This window comes from Haemaphysalis longicornis, unplaced genomic scaffold (genome assembly GCF_048455015.1).
Source record: "Haemaphysalis longicornis isolate Haplotype H1 unplaced genomic scaffold, Haemaphysalis longicornis Haplotype H1 scaffold_6, whole genome shotgun sequence".
Taxonomy (NCBI): Eukaryota; Metazoa; Arthropoda; class Arachnida; order Ixodida; family Ixodidae; genus Haemaphysalis; species Haemaphysalis longicornis.
In genome coordinates, this window is record NW_027526407.1 from 104,317,697 (window position 1) to 104,334,451 (window position 16,755).

A 16,755-nucleotide genomic window follows, 5' to 3' on the forward strand; every position below is an offset into this window, starting at 1 on the left:
CCGCCGCGTGAGGCTTCACTGTCCCCGAAGCTCGTCGAAACTCTGGCAAAGGTTTACTACGTCAGCAATTGAACGTGGGTCCTTCGCCAAGAGCATCTGAAAGGCATCGTCGTGTATACCTTTCATGACGTGCTTGATTTTATCAGCTGCGGCCATGGATGTATCGACACGCCTGCTTAGGTCCAGAACGTCCTCGATGTAATTGGTAAAAGTTTCACCAGTTTTCTGCGCACGGGTGCGCAAGCGTTGCTCTGCGCGCAGCTTGCGCACGGCGGGACAGCCAAAAGCTCCCAAGAAACGCGTCTTTTACTCTGACCAGGTGTCTATGCCCGTTACGTTGTTATGAAACCACGTCTCGGCGAGTAAAGTTAAATAAAAGCCCACGTTGTTGAATGTCATCACATCATCCCACCTGTTGTGTAGCTCACGCGTTCGTACGCCGACAACCAGTCCTCGACATCCTGGTCTTCCGCTCCGCTGAACTTGGCAGGATCCCGTTGCCGGGTCGCGCCAGAGCAGATGATGGTTGGGGCCGGAGGAACTACGGGAGGGTCAGGTATGACCGTAGGGATGGTCCGACTGCGAAGTTCCAGGGTCGGTACAAGGACTCCGAACTCTACACCAAGTTGTAAGGGGGTTTATTGGTGCTCAGAAACACCCAGGAAGCAGTCAGAAAGCCAAGGGCTGATGCCGAGCCAGCTGAACCTCTTCTTCAGAAGCTCCTTCTGATGATGATAGATGAGGTGTGCTAAAAGCATGGCAGTGATGATGATCCGCGATAGTGAATGGTAATGACGTTGTCAGGAATGTCCTGTAGTTTTCGCTGCACCGAGTTCAAATTAGTGAGCTTTTACTGTATCAGTAAATAGTTTGAGCCAACGTTATTGGAGCAACGATGAGCGTGTGAGCAACGTTACCTATAAACGTTGGTCTGTAGCCTGATATGAAATCGTTGATTTTGCAAACAATTTTCACTTCTTTCTGTAGCGAATTTGTACTAGGAACCTTGTTCAGCTGAATAAAATTTTCAATTTTTTTCAACATTTTAGTTTTCTGCAAAATAGTATAGCCAGGTTGTAAGTTCACTGAATACCCTTACCGCCAACCTTCAGATAACTTAGCGTAAGTAGACCTGGTGCTACCAGTAATACAGAAACATTCAAATGGAAAAAAAAACATCCGTGTGTAGAAGTTCTGGTGCACGTTGAAGATCCCCAGGTAGTCATAATTATGGGGTAGTCAAACCTGATAATTTGAATTCAGAAAAACTCCCAATTTGCTGTGGCATTTTTAATTCGCGAAAAAGCGGGACATGTCAGCCTTTTACTGGGAAAGTTTCTCGCTGCAAGCAATTCTGCGTGTTCGCTGGGTAAAAAATCCACCATGCAAAAGTAGCCTAAGGTGCAAAAAATACCTAAATGCCCTAAACTAAACTAAAAAATACCCAAAATACCAAAAAACTAAATACCAAAATATCAAATACCAAAATACCAAATACCAAAATACCAAAAAACTAAAAAATACCCAAATGCAATACCTAAGGTGCAAAAGATACCATGCAAAAAATACCTAAGGTGTCGCACTTTTTTTTTGATAGCGCAAAAATCGAAGCTGTGGGGAACGAAGGATTCTTGCGGAAGAACTGGCTCAACATAGAAATGTTTGAAATGGCACGGAAACTGGCCCTACGATAAAATAACCTAATACATGCGCGGCTTGTTTCTGAGCCAGTTAGGTGATAAGAAAATGTTCGAGTGAGATTAAAAATGGGCGTTCAAAACACAGGCGCGGGCGCTGTAGTCGTGTGGGAGCAGGCAGCACTGGAACATTGAGTAGTTGGTGGAGGCATACGTTAACTGCAAGCCGCACAAGCAAAGTTTGCCCCAGGCAAAGGACAACGCTCGGGAAAACGCAGTCAGAACAATGTTGCGTGTGAGTGCATCGAGACGTCTTCTGAAGCTGAAGCCGGCAATCGGGGCATTTCCGAAAGGGTGTGCTACCCTGAGCGACAAAATGCGTGTCATGCATGTGTTGCTCGCGAAGGATTTCAGCAAGCTTCCCAGGATTCGATGTCTACCGCTCGTCGGAACTTCCTGGCTTCGTTACCCCCTTGTCGGTAAGTGGTTTGACTTGCACGCGATACGAACAGCCGAAGCTCGAAGTACACGTTAGACTTTGTGCGAAAATAATCGGCGCGCGTAAAAGTACAGCTTCGACAAGTACTACTCCGTGACAAGTACTATAGCCCTGTACGACCTGGGGGAGGGTTCGGTGTACGTCATCGTATTTATTTTATGCGTGAGAATTGTGTGACGGCTACCCGATTGAAATTTGCCCGCTCGTTGTGCCGTAACGTGGGGAACGATGCGGTTTATTGGAACACATAGTTGCACATCTGGACGAGTTGATAGTAGTTCACGGCTTACGAGCAGCGTGCATAGATCAAGCGGAAAGAAAACAAAATGCAAAACAAACGCTTTGTATTGTTGCCCCTTTAAAATGTGCCTTAGCGCTTTTCAATAAGCGGTTATTAGGCGTTATAATGACTACAGGCACTAGATTAGAAGGTTGGGGCTATACAGATTATTTCGTGCACACTGGGCTGAACCGCTGCAGTTTGCTGCCTGGTCAGTTTCTGCAATTTATTAATGGTTTTAAGCCCATTCTGTAAGCCCGCTGTTTTCGACTGTTTTAAGCCCGTTCAATACACGCGGCTGACCTTTGGGACACCTACACGCCACTCCATGTTCAATTTACGACAGTTTCAGTTGTTTTTTCTCCTGGTATTTTTTAACCAATTACGAAATTGTCTGTACTCGTGCGCACCATTTTTGGGACCTGGAGCGGGATGGCACGCTTGAGGTAGCCGTCAGCCAAGGCACATACCACACGTACCACCCTACAACTCAGAGACTCTTATTTTTCAAAGCGATCACTCAGTAATTGCACTACTACAAAGAAGGTCCTCTGCGTTCCGATTGAAGGTACAGGTGCCGTCGTAATTGGAGCACGGGAGCTGTGGCCGAACCGTATCGGAGCGCCGTGTAGCTGCACCGGCGGTAAATGAAAGGGCGAGAACACGCATGCGTGCCTGCCGACGGCGATAGCCAGTCTATACTTCTCAAATCACTTTTTTTAACGTGGCTTCAAACATTGTTCGCAGCATACTGGTCTCGGGGATGGCGCTGATAGCGCACTTACGTAAAAATATTTGAAGGAATAACTCGCGACAAATTCCTGTGACAGCGCGCTGCTTCTCCGGCAGCTGGAAGTGCGCCAGAGACGCTGCCAGAATCGTCTGTGCTATCAGCGCCGTCGCCGAGAGCGGCACTGTGCCTCGAGCAATGCTCCAAGCCAGGTTAAAAAAAGGGGTTTGAGAGGTATAGATGGGCCATAGCCTCCTTTATAACCTACTTAAAGGAGGCTATGGATGGGCTATCGCCGTCGGCAGGTGCGCATGCGTGTTCTCGTCCTTTCATTTTCCGCCGGTGCAGCTACACGGCGCTCCGATACAGTTCGGCCACAGCCCCAATTACAGCACCTGTACGACTAATGAAACTGTTTTCAAACTCGTACGCCCCGCACTCGCAGTGAATGTTTAGGCGTTTAATAACGAGCATAAATAGTTGTGCATGTGTATCAGCAGCACGAAAAACGTACATTTGATCAGAGTTTGCTACAAGGTAAAAACTACAAGTGTATTGTGCGTCTTGCACTGGAGAATAAGCAACGCGTGCCTTCATTCAAGCAGTGCAAAGGTTCATTGCCGACTCAGAATAATGCGCTGCCGGGTGTACAGCTCGGTCATACTTTGCGTTGGACCCTCATTCTGTGGCTGAGTGCGCCCTACACGCGAGCAAGGGCTTCAAAAACAGTGGGTCTCATGTTCACTGCTTCTATGATAAATTTATGTGTGACCGTATACAATTTAGAGCCAAGGTCTCTTTGTAGTAGCTTGTAGGAAACGTTGAACAGTAAACAATATTCCAGTTGTCAAGCACACCACGTGATATCACCAGTAAGCGGAGAAAGAAAATAAATATATCTAAAATGGACCGCTAGAGAATAAACGGAAGAGCAGCATTTCCTCAATGTGCAATGGTTATGCGAGGCTTAATTTTTTTCAAAACAGGTTATTTTTTTACATAACAAAAATAAAAGTGGCTGGCGATTACGATACTCCCTAGTGCGATATTTTGGCACAGCAGCAGTGCGCTGAGTCAGCACACACTTGCGGGTTCTCTCGACAGCAGCGATGATGAGCATCTGCGTCGGCGGCGCGAATTGCGTCTCAGGAAGGAACCGCGACCCGACCCGCGTCTTCGTCAGGAAACGCACACCATCTTCACGCACCCCCCCGCCTTACGTTTTCGCCAGCTTCATGTAGACGACCCCCCTTCCCTCACCGCGCACTTCCGGAAAGCGCTGGCTCGCGCCGCCACGGCGGACCGCCCTCCCCTAATAATTTCGCAACACTCTCCTCGTTTGCTTTCTTTCACTATTCGGTGTTCGACACTCTCCTGCTTTGCTTTCTTCCACTATTCGGTCTCAGGCCAGATACAGGAACCGAAGGGCTGCGCTCTAAAAAAAATTGGCCGCGTAGGTGCTCCTTTCGTTGCAAATGTCGTCAAAAGACGATAGTATTTGTAGACATTTACCAAGGCAATGCCCCCCTTTGCTTTCCCGCTCACCTCTCATGCTGTTCCTGTACCGTCGCGCTCATTCCAAGGTGAACACACTAAAGGTTCGCGCAAGGTGATTTGAATTTACCGCGTTCCACCGCTACAGGCCGGGTTCCTCGATGCCAGCGCTGCAGTACGGTGGAGACGCGCGTGAATGGAGGCGGCCTACTAGAAGGTTTATAGAGCCGCGTGGCCGTGCTTCACGTGCGTTCCAAGCAGAACGTGGAACCTAGCTAGTGGAACCTTTCGTTGCTTTTGCCGCGTGATTTTTCATATGCTGCTAGGAGGCGGCGGTTTTCTGCGGTAAATGTAGAACATCATTTGCTATCAAAAAACCAAGCATCCATAATTTTTTTAATAAAGGAACACTGTAAATATCCCTTGTGTACTAATTTCCTGTCTTATATTTGCGTAATGTCTTGTTCTTGTTCAACAAAGTTGACAAGTATGAACATATAAACCGGGCTTAGACGTTTACATGTGGCTGTGAGTATATAAGACAATGGCGCAATATTAAGTTTACTTTGGCCGGGTGGCTGAATCGAGTCAGAGGCACAAGATCCTGTTTTATGTTTTAGAGCACATCAACCTTGGTTCTGTCATTGTACGGGGAGTGGCGATGGCGTACCGGAACTGCACTACACGGTTGATAGTGAATAAGGAATTGGGAGCGGTCATCGAGGTGCAGCGTTCGGTGCGCCAGGGTTGCCCCCTAAGCCCTTTATTGTTTTGTGTATACATAGAAGCGCTGTGCCTCAGCATCATTCATAATGCTAAAATAAGCGGATTTAAATTACAGGAGACAGAGGTAAAACTTCTCGCCTATGCTGACGACATTGCCGTTGTTTGCTCGAACAAAGAAAGCGATATGTTCGCCGTGGAAACAGTGAAGCATTTTGGGGAGGTCACGGGGAGTATGGTAAATTGGGGAAAATGCCTGGGGTTTTGGCACGGTGAATGGATGTCAACGCCAGTGATCTTTGCTAATGTAGCTTGGGTAACCACCCCAGTAAAGTACTTGGGAACCCCTCTGGAATACTATCGTGACAGTGAGCCCTACTGGGGGGGGGGCAGGTGCAATCACTGAAAGAGAAAGCGGAAAAAATGAAAGCAGCTGGGCTGTCAGTGTTCGCGAGAGCCACGACTTGCAATCTTTTCTTCGTGGCAAAACTTTGGTTCGTTATGCAAGTGCTGCATTGTTCGCGTTTGAATGTCCAGAAGCTGCATCGCGTATTTGCTGTTTTTGTGTGGGGGTCCACGTGGGAAAGGAGCCGTAGGACGAATTTGTTTCAGCGAATCCGTGAAGGCGGATTAGGACTGACTCATCTGTTTGTACGGCAACTCGTAAATCGATTTTTATTTTTACGCGATGTACCCTTTTCTACGCACTGTAATCCAAGTACGGTTAATGCGTGCTTTACCAGAATTTGTGGTTTCTTCAAGTTGCATGCCAGGTGGTGTCCATGGATATTTTAAAGAAATTGTTTTGTCATTCCAATTTTTATCAACGCGTTTTTCGATGCAATATCTGGCCAGTGTAACCAGGAAAAAGTATATAAGGATGTATGTGACGTAGTCTTCCCAGTGCCACTGTATAGAGCTCTGTACAGCAATGGTCCAGGACAAGATGTTTTAAAAAGAGTCAAACGAATGGAAGTGTCACCTGGGGCAAATACTTTCTTTTTTAAATTGCACGCGAGTACACTTTCAGTCGCTACTTGGATGAATGAAAGGGGGCTCTCGGTTCCATGTGGAACCGACTGCCCCATTTGCAAACAACCCGAAACTGTGGAGCATGTTTTTCTTCATTGTTGGGCCGCAGTGTTCCTTTGGGATGTCCCCCAACGGTCACTCCAGAAAGATTTTCCACTTAGTCCACACGGTATTCTTTTTGTGCATTGATAGAGAGGATGGTGTACCGTTTGACAGTGTCATGGTGTTGGGTCTGCACAGCATTTGGCGTTCTCGCATGGCTTGGCTGCATTGCGATGTCGACGCGCGACCAACGAGACAGTATTTTAGGGAAAGTGTGTCACAGTTTGTTGAAGTTCAGAGAGCGAAGAACTCTCCATCAGAGTGGATGTCTAAAATTGAACCCCTGACTACGCTTAAGAAATTTTAAATGACAATACCGGCCCTGGGGTGCATGGCGGCATTACTGTGATTTTTTTCTTTGTCATTGTACCTCGTACCTGGCGTTGCTGTCCGAGATGGGCAATAAAGAAAAAAAAATCGAGTCACAGGCAGACAGACGGGCAGACAGACGGACAGACACAGACATACAGACTTACAGACAGACCAAAATTTCTGGGTTTAAGTAGCCCAAGAAAGACTATCGTCTTTAACAGAGGCGAAACCAGTGCGGTGCGGTAACCACGGCGGACTCAGCGCACTGCGGAAGCAGACATGACAGTCACAATGAAGTAAGCCTTAACAACCAATCAGATGACAGTGCCAGCAAACCGATCTCTACCGGCTAAAGTGCCGGCTGCCGGCAGTATATCCACTTCCTGCATTATATCATGTTACTAAAAAGAAGGTTGCTCTAATATGCGTTATAATGTTAGAGGCCTAAAAGGTACCACCCCAGTTTCTCAAAGTAATGTGTATAAGTAAAAAGCGAGTGACTGCCTTTAGCGAAAAGGATGAGTCCCGAAGTGCCGAGCAGTACTTTATGCCCTGTGCCGTGCTTTGTGTTCCCTGTGCGATAGCGACCTGGAACTCACTATCCCACTTCAGCTAAGCAACATTAAAAAAATATATCAAATTGAGTGATTCAGTTACAAAATGCTAGCCCTCGTAAAACAAAAGAAAAAAAAAGACCAGGGTACACGCGATTTGAAGTCACAAAATCTACACAGTTGTCGGAGGTGCACGGTATTTTGACCCCAGAAATGCAAGCAGGCAGTTATTTTTTTTAAACCCACGCAGAAGAATGTGTGGGGTCGTGCGGATAGCTACTGCACACAGCGTACAGGGGGGACTAAAATGAACGCGAACAACGGAGCGCACAGCCTCCGACGCATGCTGCACCATCTGGCTGCAAAGTCAGTAAACGGCGCGCACGCGCACTTCTTCAAGAGCGTATGAGCGTGTGGCCTACGTTTACGGGAAAGGCTTGATCAAGAAGTGACGCTGGTCGTTTATTTTGAGGCGCCTTTTCACACTGTGTCGCCACTGAGCAGAATGATCGCTGAAGGGAAACATGCTAGCTGCAATCATACAGCTGCGCGCTTGGCACCAGAATGTAGTAGATAACCGGATGCTCAGTGGCTACAGAGCATAAAACGACGACTCAAAATAAATGACCCACGTCACTTCTTTAGCAACCATTTCTCCTAACAGTAGGCCGTCCTCTCAAACGCCCGAAACAACTACGCATGCGCGCAGTTTACTGACAGTGCAGCCAGACGGTGTGGATTGCGTCTGAGGCTGTGTGCTCCGTTGTTCGTATTTTTTTAAACGCCCCTGTACACGACGTCATGAGCGCAGCATTAGTCTTCTTTGAAAGGTACCTAGCACATAATAATGGTGCAACAACTATACACCCTACATGTGTGCAGCATGACAAAGCGCTGTCTTCATAAAGAGAACATTTTGTTTGCAATGTTTCGACGTTGTGCTTGAGGCTAAACTGCAGCAACTGATTTGAATTTCACAGAGGCGTGTTGCACGCGAAGCATCGAGTTTCAGACATCAGGACTATAGCCCTTAACACGTTCTGAAGGAAGGATTTCTTTTTAGTGTTGCTCTTGTTTTTTATGCTACATATTTGCATTTTTGCCAGAGGCCTCGGGAGGAGATGGTTGGGGTCGTTCCCCTTCTCCCAGTGCCTACTTTTTCTAAATCATTTTCGCCTCAACGTGTATGCAAAAGGGTTGGGCATATGCTGTGGGCACGCTACACGGATTTGTGCTACAAGAGCAGACGCCCCGTTTCACTACATGGCATGTTTTTTGCATATCTTGCCTGTGACGTCTCCACAGCCCTCTCTGGTGTACTGATATCTGTTTCCCCAGTGCTTTTCGAGATAAAAGCGGCAGATAAGTTGGCAGCCTTTCAGCGTGCAAGCGGTGCTCAAACATGGCAGCCTACAGTGACGTCAGTGCTGTTCATTTGTACAAAAGTTCACTTATTCGACCCTGCTTCTGTTCATAAAATGTAGGCTACGTAACCACCACTGCCTTGCTTGAGTTATCAAGAGCAACTTTCACCGCGCGTAAAGCCATTGAAACGAGCAAGAAGTTGTCTGGAGCAATGACGTGATTAAAAAAGCTGCGATCAAATTGTGGTGCTTTTAAGTGGTGAGGATCACACGACGCCATGGCAGATTTTGTGGCCGGCCAACAATGGTCGTGGCCGGCCAACAATGGTCTGTATAAAAAAGGAAAGAGTTATATATCTTCGCCCGTTTTCCTACGAAGCGACATTTTATGGCGTGTTCAACAAAACATCGACATTGCGCATCAGGTATGGGCGATAGCTGCTAAGGATTTGGGATCCACTTATCGAAGCTCTGGCGTGTATTGCAGGTGCGTTTATGGGGCAGAGTAGCCCGCTCACAGCAGCCTCTGTACATTACAGGTGTCTTCATAGGCAAGAGCGAGCCAGTGGGGTGGGTAGGGGGGTAGGCTGACTGCTGATTAAGTTAGTTCTCCGTTTCTTCAGAAGCAATGGTGTACAGTAGCCAGAAATTTCGCCAACGATGTACCCCCGGGGGTGATTGTCGGGAGTGCGACGTAGTCGAGAACAGTTGCGATAGTCGCGTACGAGCAATGACAATAACAATACCGACAAGCAGCGCCGGCCTCGACAGCAGATGACGATGTCGACTAGTGGCAGGCAGACGCCGCAGCAGTTAGTTTTTGCCGTCGTAAACACAACACGAAAGCCAAAGGTCATAGCTGCACGAACAGTCATGAGACACGTTGTTGAAATACCAACAACGTGGTGCGTGGCTTTGAGAACATAAACATTTTGGTGACAATTTGCGTATGCGTGGTTTGAATGAGCAATGATTGTTGGCGTCCAAACTTGCTATAGAAAGACAATCGTTGGGCATGAGCTTGGCGCTCGTTCACGGTACCTGTATATTATTTCGTTCGGGCGCTGGGTAAAAACTTCGAACTTCACTGTATTCTTCCACATTTTACAAGAGGTGAATAACGATGAACACACGCTTGCGCTGGCAAGCTTGTGAAGTCTCGGCAGACTTTTCATGCGTAATCCTAAGCCTAACTCGCCGAGTATCACACAGCACCGACACCCGTGAATTGCGGAAAAATGCATAACAGGCAAAGTTAACACATTAGTATTAATAATAACTGTACACCATTTTTGAACAAACACAAAAAACAAAATTCCCTCAGAACGCAGTGACACCTAATCTAACCAAATGCAAAAGTAACCGAAGAGAAGCTAAATTGGGCAACCTACAACGAAGTCTGTCTAGAAAATTAACTAATAATGCATACCTATGGCACAAGAAATTACGCATTAGTAGACAATTCCCTCAATTTCTGTGCATTTTTTGCCGTGCGCTCAGAACGGAGTCCCAAATACTACAGCAACTTGCAAAGTTTTCACTCTACGCTGTTGCGAAGTCGGAAACTAACTGTATAGCGTGAACTATCGGCAAACAGCGCTAAAGACTAAATAAAAATGCTCTTCAGGGCAGAAATTTGGGCTAGTTGTTGATGGGACTTCGACATGGTAAAAAAGCGCAATAAAACGAGGACACAAGAAAAAGGCGGTGACACGGGACGAGTTTTTTACCATGTCGAAGTAAAAATGCTCACATGCTGAACGATGCTCGTTCGATACTAAATTTGAAAACAAACTGAAGGAAGTCATTAAAGCGAAAACTTTCTTACTGGAACCTATAGCGTCGTGTAAAAAAACCAGTGCATTTCGCCTTAGACCTGTTGGTCGACCGAAAAGCTTTGATAAGATGTCTGGACACATGGCGAGTGCTTAAAACCGGGCTTCGAATGTGTGAAAACGGTTACTTGAAAATCACAAAAAAGGAACCATTTTAGTTAAGACAATGGGCGTATCGATCACGAAGGAGTAAAGTAGTGTACCTTTATCCCAAAAACCACCTATCGGTGCATATTTAGATTGTTCGTAGACGAGTTTACTTAGTGGGCTAAAAATCATCGCTTGGGTAAGTTCTCCGTTTGTGATTAGGATGTTTCGAGGTTTAACGATCGATTGGACGCACTTTCATTGGATTGGACGAAGCTTGCCCACTTCCCTCAACGATCTTTAGGAAGAGATGGAAAAGTTTTTTCTACAGCACACACGTGGGCAGTTACCGGGATGCGCACTGCGAACTGAAAGCCACGTCCTCCCTTATCGGTATTTAAATGTATCGTTATTGTACGTATGGACATTGTGTCCGGATTACAAGTAGTCTAGTTATCAATTGACAGCTACTCAGCTGGGGTAAATGTTCTCAAAGTACAAGCTTTTAACAGAGGACGGTAGGAAGCTACGTATCACCGTTAATGTGTGATGAACAGCTGCCTGGTACAAACGGAGCTTTCCGTAGCGTTGTGAACTAAAGATTTAGTTGAATTGAGGCTTTACATGCGAATACTACGCCTGTACTACTAGGCTTGGAGCAGTTGAGAGCTTCGGGTTTCTCCTACTTTCTACAGTGTGCCATAACTGCAGTGCTTTCGTACAAGAGCACGCGCAACAAAGTGGAACGAACCGTAGCAGAGGACGCGTAGCTATCTCCGCGTCTGGCACTGATTGCTCATGTGCCGCAAGTTTCCCGGGGCACCCGGCGTGGCACTCCACGGTGCTCGGCCACGCGCTACGTGTTACCTTTAATTGTGGCCGCGCCTGTACCTCAGCCAAACATCATTGGTTTATGCCCATCAGATAGCCTAGAAACTTTCTAAAAAAATTGTCCATCTTTCCCGGCATTGGCGTTCTTCGAGTGCTTGAATTACGTCATTAGAATGATGTACCGCCTATCGGACGGCTTCCTTTCTGTTGTAGGAATAAGCGCATTCGGTAGCAGAAAAGGCAGGTGGATCTCATGCGATGAGCGTGCCGTGCAGTGCCGGTTTGGGCTGGTGATAACTATAGCTTCCACATTTATTCCAGACCCGAGGGCAAGCGTTTATGGGAAGTGTTGCAGGGTCCATTTAATATTTGTCGTGCACGCAGGAACTCCTGGGGACATGCACGAGGCAGCATGGCAAATGTACCGGCGCTACGGACCAGTCGCGGTTGAAGAAAATCCCGGCCGGGAAACCATAGTGCACCTCTTCAGCGCCGAGGACTTTCGATTCGTGTTCCGATACGAAGGAAAGGTGCTGTACCGCTCAGGATTGCACCCACTCAAAGCCCACAGGAAGGCCAGAGGCGAGCTGTCTCCTGACTATGGAGTCTCGAATGGGTACGTACTTTCCATGAGAATGAAACACTCCTCGAAGCAGTCTGCGTGGAATGCGAAAGCGTAGCGTACTATATTGGGGAGGTTAAGCGGTTATCTTTTTCATACACTTTCGCCTGTCGACAAAGCAGCCACGCTGTCTTGCCATCGTTAATTCATATTATTCCACCTTAACCCCTGTTGATCTGTTTTAGCTAATCTATCATAACGCACGTTAAAATACCTTATTCCATCCTAATGTACCCTAACCCAGGTTAGTCTACGGTGGCCCACATTTTCCCTGCCTTGGTTTGCCTTTTCCCACCTTGACTTCCCCTTGCTCCCATCTTGATTCTACCCCAACAAACCCTAATAGTCCTTAATTCATCTTACTCCACTTTATTTCCTTCCTTATTCCACCTAAAGTCCGCCTAAGCAATCTTCGTTCATCTGTCTATCTTTATTCATCCTATTGCACCTTGAATATATCATGATCAATCCATCCTTCTTTCGATCTTTATAATGTAAGATTAGCTCTTAGCTTTAGGAACAAACTAGGGGTAGAAGGAACCAGAAGCTAACTTAGTGCCTTTCAATAATTACCTAGAAAAGCTTCGCTATTCAAGTCTTCCGCGAGAGTGGAAGCTTCCCTGAAATTTTTACACTAATTTGCTTTCGGATCTGGTACTGGGCCCACATGACGTTTTCGCCAGCTGCGGTTAACAATAATAGATGTGCACTTTATTTCTGTTATGCTCTATGTGGCTTGGAAAGATGTGTAAAAGCGGAGCAGAGGTTTTAGGTCCGCAACAACAGACGTTATACCCCTAGGAACGTATCTAAAAATTAGCATAAACGCCCTGGAGAAAAGAAAAAAAAACCTGTGAATTCAGATGTTAGGCGTCGGTGTTAAAGGAACGGGTGGATTCCCCGGCCGAAGTTGGAGCTGCTCTACGAGCATTGGCGCAGTGGATGGGTTGGAATTAAGACTAAGACAAGACCTTTAACGTGTACCGGAATTCGATGGACACCTAAAGTATATAACGGCGTATAGTCCAATATATATAAATACAACTGCATGTACACTAAGGGATCAACAATGTAGCTGATATTTAGTTTCCGTACTTGAGAATATTAGTCCAGCTACGTGCTGGGGTGATTGTGTATATAACACATCCTTTATTATTCCAAAAGAAGCGGGGAATATCTCTTGCCGTAATCGTCCAATATAATTCGCATAAAATAGCTTCGTTCGATTAATTTCCTTTGTATTCGACAAATTCGTAATCAACTTTTCATTCAGCGTGCTTTACTGGCCAAAAAGTTGTCATAAACTGGTGACTGTAAAGTGCTTTGATCTGTTCCACCAACTGTTATTTCGTGATTTCAGCGACATGGAAGAGTGGGGCTACGTTCAGCGTTGGACTCCACACCCCACCTTCCAGGGAAAGGACATTGAATCGTATGCTCACGACATGGGACAAATATCGGACGACACCTTGAAACTGATTGATGCGTTTAGAGACGACAATGGGGAAGTGGACGACTGCTATGCGGTCATGCAAAGGTGGTCGCTCGAATGTGAGTTGATTTTAACGCATTTTCGGCTGTCTGTTCGCTATATGAAAAATCTGCAATGCAACCGCCTCAACTTGCAGGCGAAGTTTCAAAACACAGAGTGTATCGAAAACTCTTGCTAGAAAAATGATAGCCTGGTTACAGTGCGAGAGTTTTACTGCACAACGGCGGTGATTTAGGGGCAATTTATCGTAGGCGTGCAAGCACAACGCCACTCTTCCGCTGCCGGAGCTTACATACCCAGCTCTTAAACCATCTACACATTATTTAGCAATTAAGACTGCAAACTAAGGGCTTGGAATCAATTTTGGAGCTAGAACACTCCCCGCCATTCAGCAAATCCGACGGAAATCGTTGCGTAATCATATGTGACGGGCTGCAGTAAAGTGGCCTTGTTATATCAAAATTATAAGCTATATTTTATGAACAAAACAGATGCAGACAATAGGTGAAAAGTCATCTGGATCCTTAGCCGGCATGGTTAGGGGTAGATCTGTAGCATAATATCCACACACACCCCCAAAAAACTATCCAAACACAATATTTACGAGGATGCACTACAATGTGCCAAGATAAATAGTGTGTATTTTTCACATGGTGGCATCTACTCACATTAAAATTTTTCAAACGAATGGGTGTTGTTTTGTTTTGTTTTGATTGGTAGATTATTCAATAGTTCGTCTTCCACGATAGAAACAGCGCCCCGACTATTTACACTACGTATTTTTGGTGTATATAAGTGCTATTGATCGTGTCTGGTATGTAAACAACGTCGGATTGAATTCAATGAATGGTTAGGTGTTTTTAAAATTTTTTGACCTGGTAATGTCGCTTGGAAGTATTTTGCTATGTTAAGTGGCATAATGCTAAGTTCTCAAAAATTGGGTTGATGGTGTAGAGGTGGGGGATATGTCGCTACTCTGATCACTCTTTTGGTATTTCGGCAATAATAGAACTGTATGACTGATATGTATAGCCCGAAGACTCCACACAGTGAGTTTGATGAGAGTTAGAAGTACTGAAGTATACAATAATAAGTGTTTGCGCGCTTGAATTAATGTGTAGCCTCCAAAAGACAACTTTCTGCTCAGTCTCAATGTGAGCTGCGCGGTGTTGTCATTGATCATTGGACTACTAAATATTTGTTTCTCAACACTAATAAGTTCTGCATCTCCCATGAATAAGTTGCAGCCTTCCATTTCGTTTTTCCGGATAGACGAGAAAACAAACATTTGTTTTGTTATGTTCAATGCTAACTTGTTACTAGCAAACCACTGTAATGTATTACGTAATTCTAAGTTGGCTGTTTTTGCGGCTTTATTTAAACAGCGTTTAGAGATGAGTAAAGCTGTATCATGGGAATAGATACTGGTGTAGGTGTCTCTTAGGGAATTTGGATAGTCGTTGAAAAATATAAAATATATGGGACCGAGAAGAGACCCTGGGGGCTTTTTAAAATCAGATTTGCTGTCAGCTATATTCCCGAACTGTTGGAGGTTTGTCAGGAGACTATGGGAAATTTTAAAGTTGGTCCTTGGAGTCTATAACGGCCAAGCTTTTGCAACAGGACGTTTTGCTCAATGGAAATGATAGCCTTTCGAATACCAAGAAATATACCTAGTGTTATGCAATTGTTATATAACAATTGGTTAATTACACCCGTTACATTGGTTATTGTCATTGTGGATAAGTCATTTTTGCAAAAACCGTGTTGTTTTATGTTAAGATTTTATATTTTCCAAGGTATTTTATCACGCTTTATGCCATTGGCTTTTCAAACAATATATTATTGCACGATAAGATCGTTTTAGGGTGGTGCCTTTCTACTAAGTTTGGGTCCCCACCTTTAAATACAGGCACCACTCGATATTTAGCTGGAGGGGGGGGGGCAAATACTTTTCAAAAAGCTTTATTAAATACCGTATCCAGTGGGTAGCACGCACTGTGTATGTCATCTTTGAATACCTTAATCGATTTTCGTCATGACCTGTTGCCTTATTTGATTGCATCTGTGTAGTCGTGGAATTATTTTTGAGGCGGTTATCTCTCTGAACGCGAAGCTGTCTACATCGACCGAGCCGTATGGGGTTTGTTCAACACAGGAGATATTTGCTAGGTTGCTACTTCTATTAATAAGTCATCAAACTGTGCTGCAAGCATAGCATGGTCACTGTTTAGGACGCTGTAATCAGGAATGATTGTGAGCTTGTGCCAATGCTTTATAACTGAGTTTATGATGCGCCTAGTTTGTTTCGAGTGTCAGCTATTTTACACTTTTTTAGATTTTTATTTTACACGATTTTTAGTGGTAGACATGTTGGCGCCAAGATGATTTTTTAGCGAACCTAAAGAATTGTTCTCCCTACGCACAAACCAAGTTCGTTGCAATGAGTTTTTTTTTTATTCATAAAGTTCTATTAGGAAATTTATTTCGAATGTAGATGCCATAAACTTCACAAATGCTGAAGGCCCAACGATGATTTAAAGGCTAAGTTCGTGAAATTTTCTCGCGTGGCCATTGGCCCGTTATTTTGCTGCGGTTGTGCTAAAATCCAACAAATCCTGCGAACCACGCTTGATTGTCTGCGTACGTTTCAGCCGCTATACTTTGCGCACTGAACAAGAGGCTGGGTGTGCTGGAGCGCCAACTCTCTTGTGACTCGGATGCCAGCGTGATCCTGCGCTGCACAGGCGGTCTTGCCAGCGTAATGGACCAGCTGGCGGTCAGCTGGCCTTTGACCCACCGCTTCAGCGGGTCAAAGGTCAAAGCGTTCGAGACAATCACCGGCGATCTCGCACCGTAAGACCATTATTTTTGACTGATGTCGAGGGTTGGACGGCTTATCGTTTGGTCACGTGTACAGCATAATACAGAAACTGGAAACCCATTCGCTGAACAATCCAAGAAACAAAGTGAACAATCGAGCTATAGGGCTCCCGAAACGTCATTTGTTTTTTCACATGTTCAGGGAGCTGTTTTTCAGTTTTCATATTTTTTACTGCGTAAATTCTACTAGAGAGGAACAACAACAAAATGGGTGCTTATAGGATGAAGCTAAGCACCAATGAGCAGTGAACGCGGAAGTGATATTGTCCCTTTAAACG

At 45.5% G+C, this 16,755-nt stretch overlaps 1 protein-coding gene across 1 annotated transcript; it reads left to right on the plus strand.

The window, feature by feature from the left end:
- The first annotated feature begins 1,775 nt into the window (after positions 1-1,775).
- Positions 1,776-16,454, plus strand: LOC144143179 (putative cytochrome P450 301a1, mitochondrial). Its single transcript, XM_077674978.1, has 4 exons — positions 1,776-2,116; positions 11,865-12,096; positions 13,463-13,653; positions 16,249-16,454. Exons 1-4 carry the CDS (start codon positions 1,924-1,926, stop codon positions 16,452-16,454), a joined length of 822 nt encoding a protein of 273 aa, XP_077531104.1. The 5' UTR covers positions 1,776-1,923.
- The last annotated feature ends 301 nt before the right edge of the window (positions 16,455-16,755 follow it).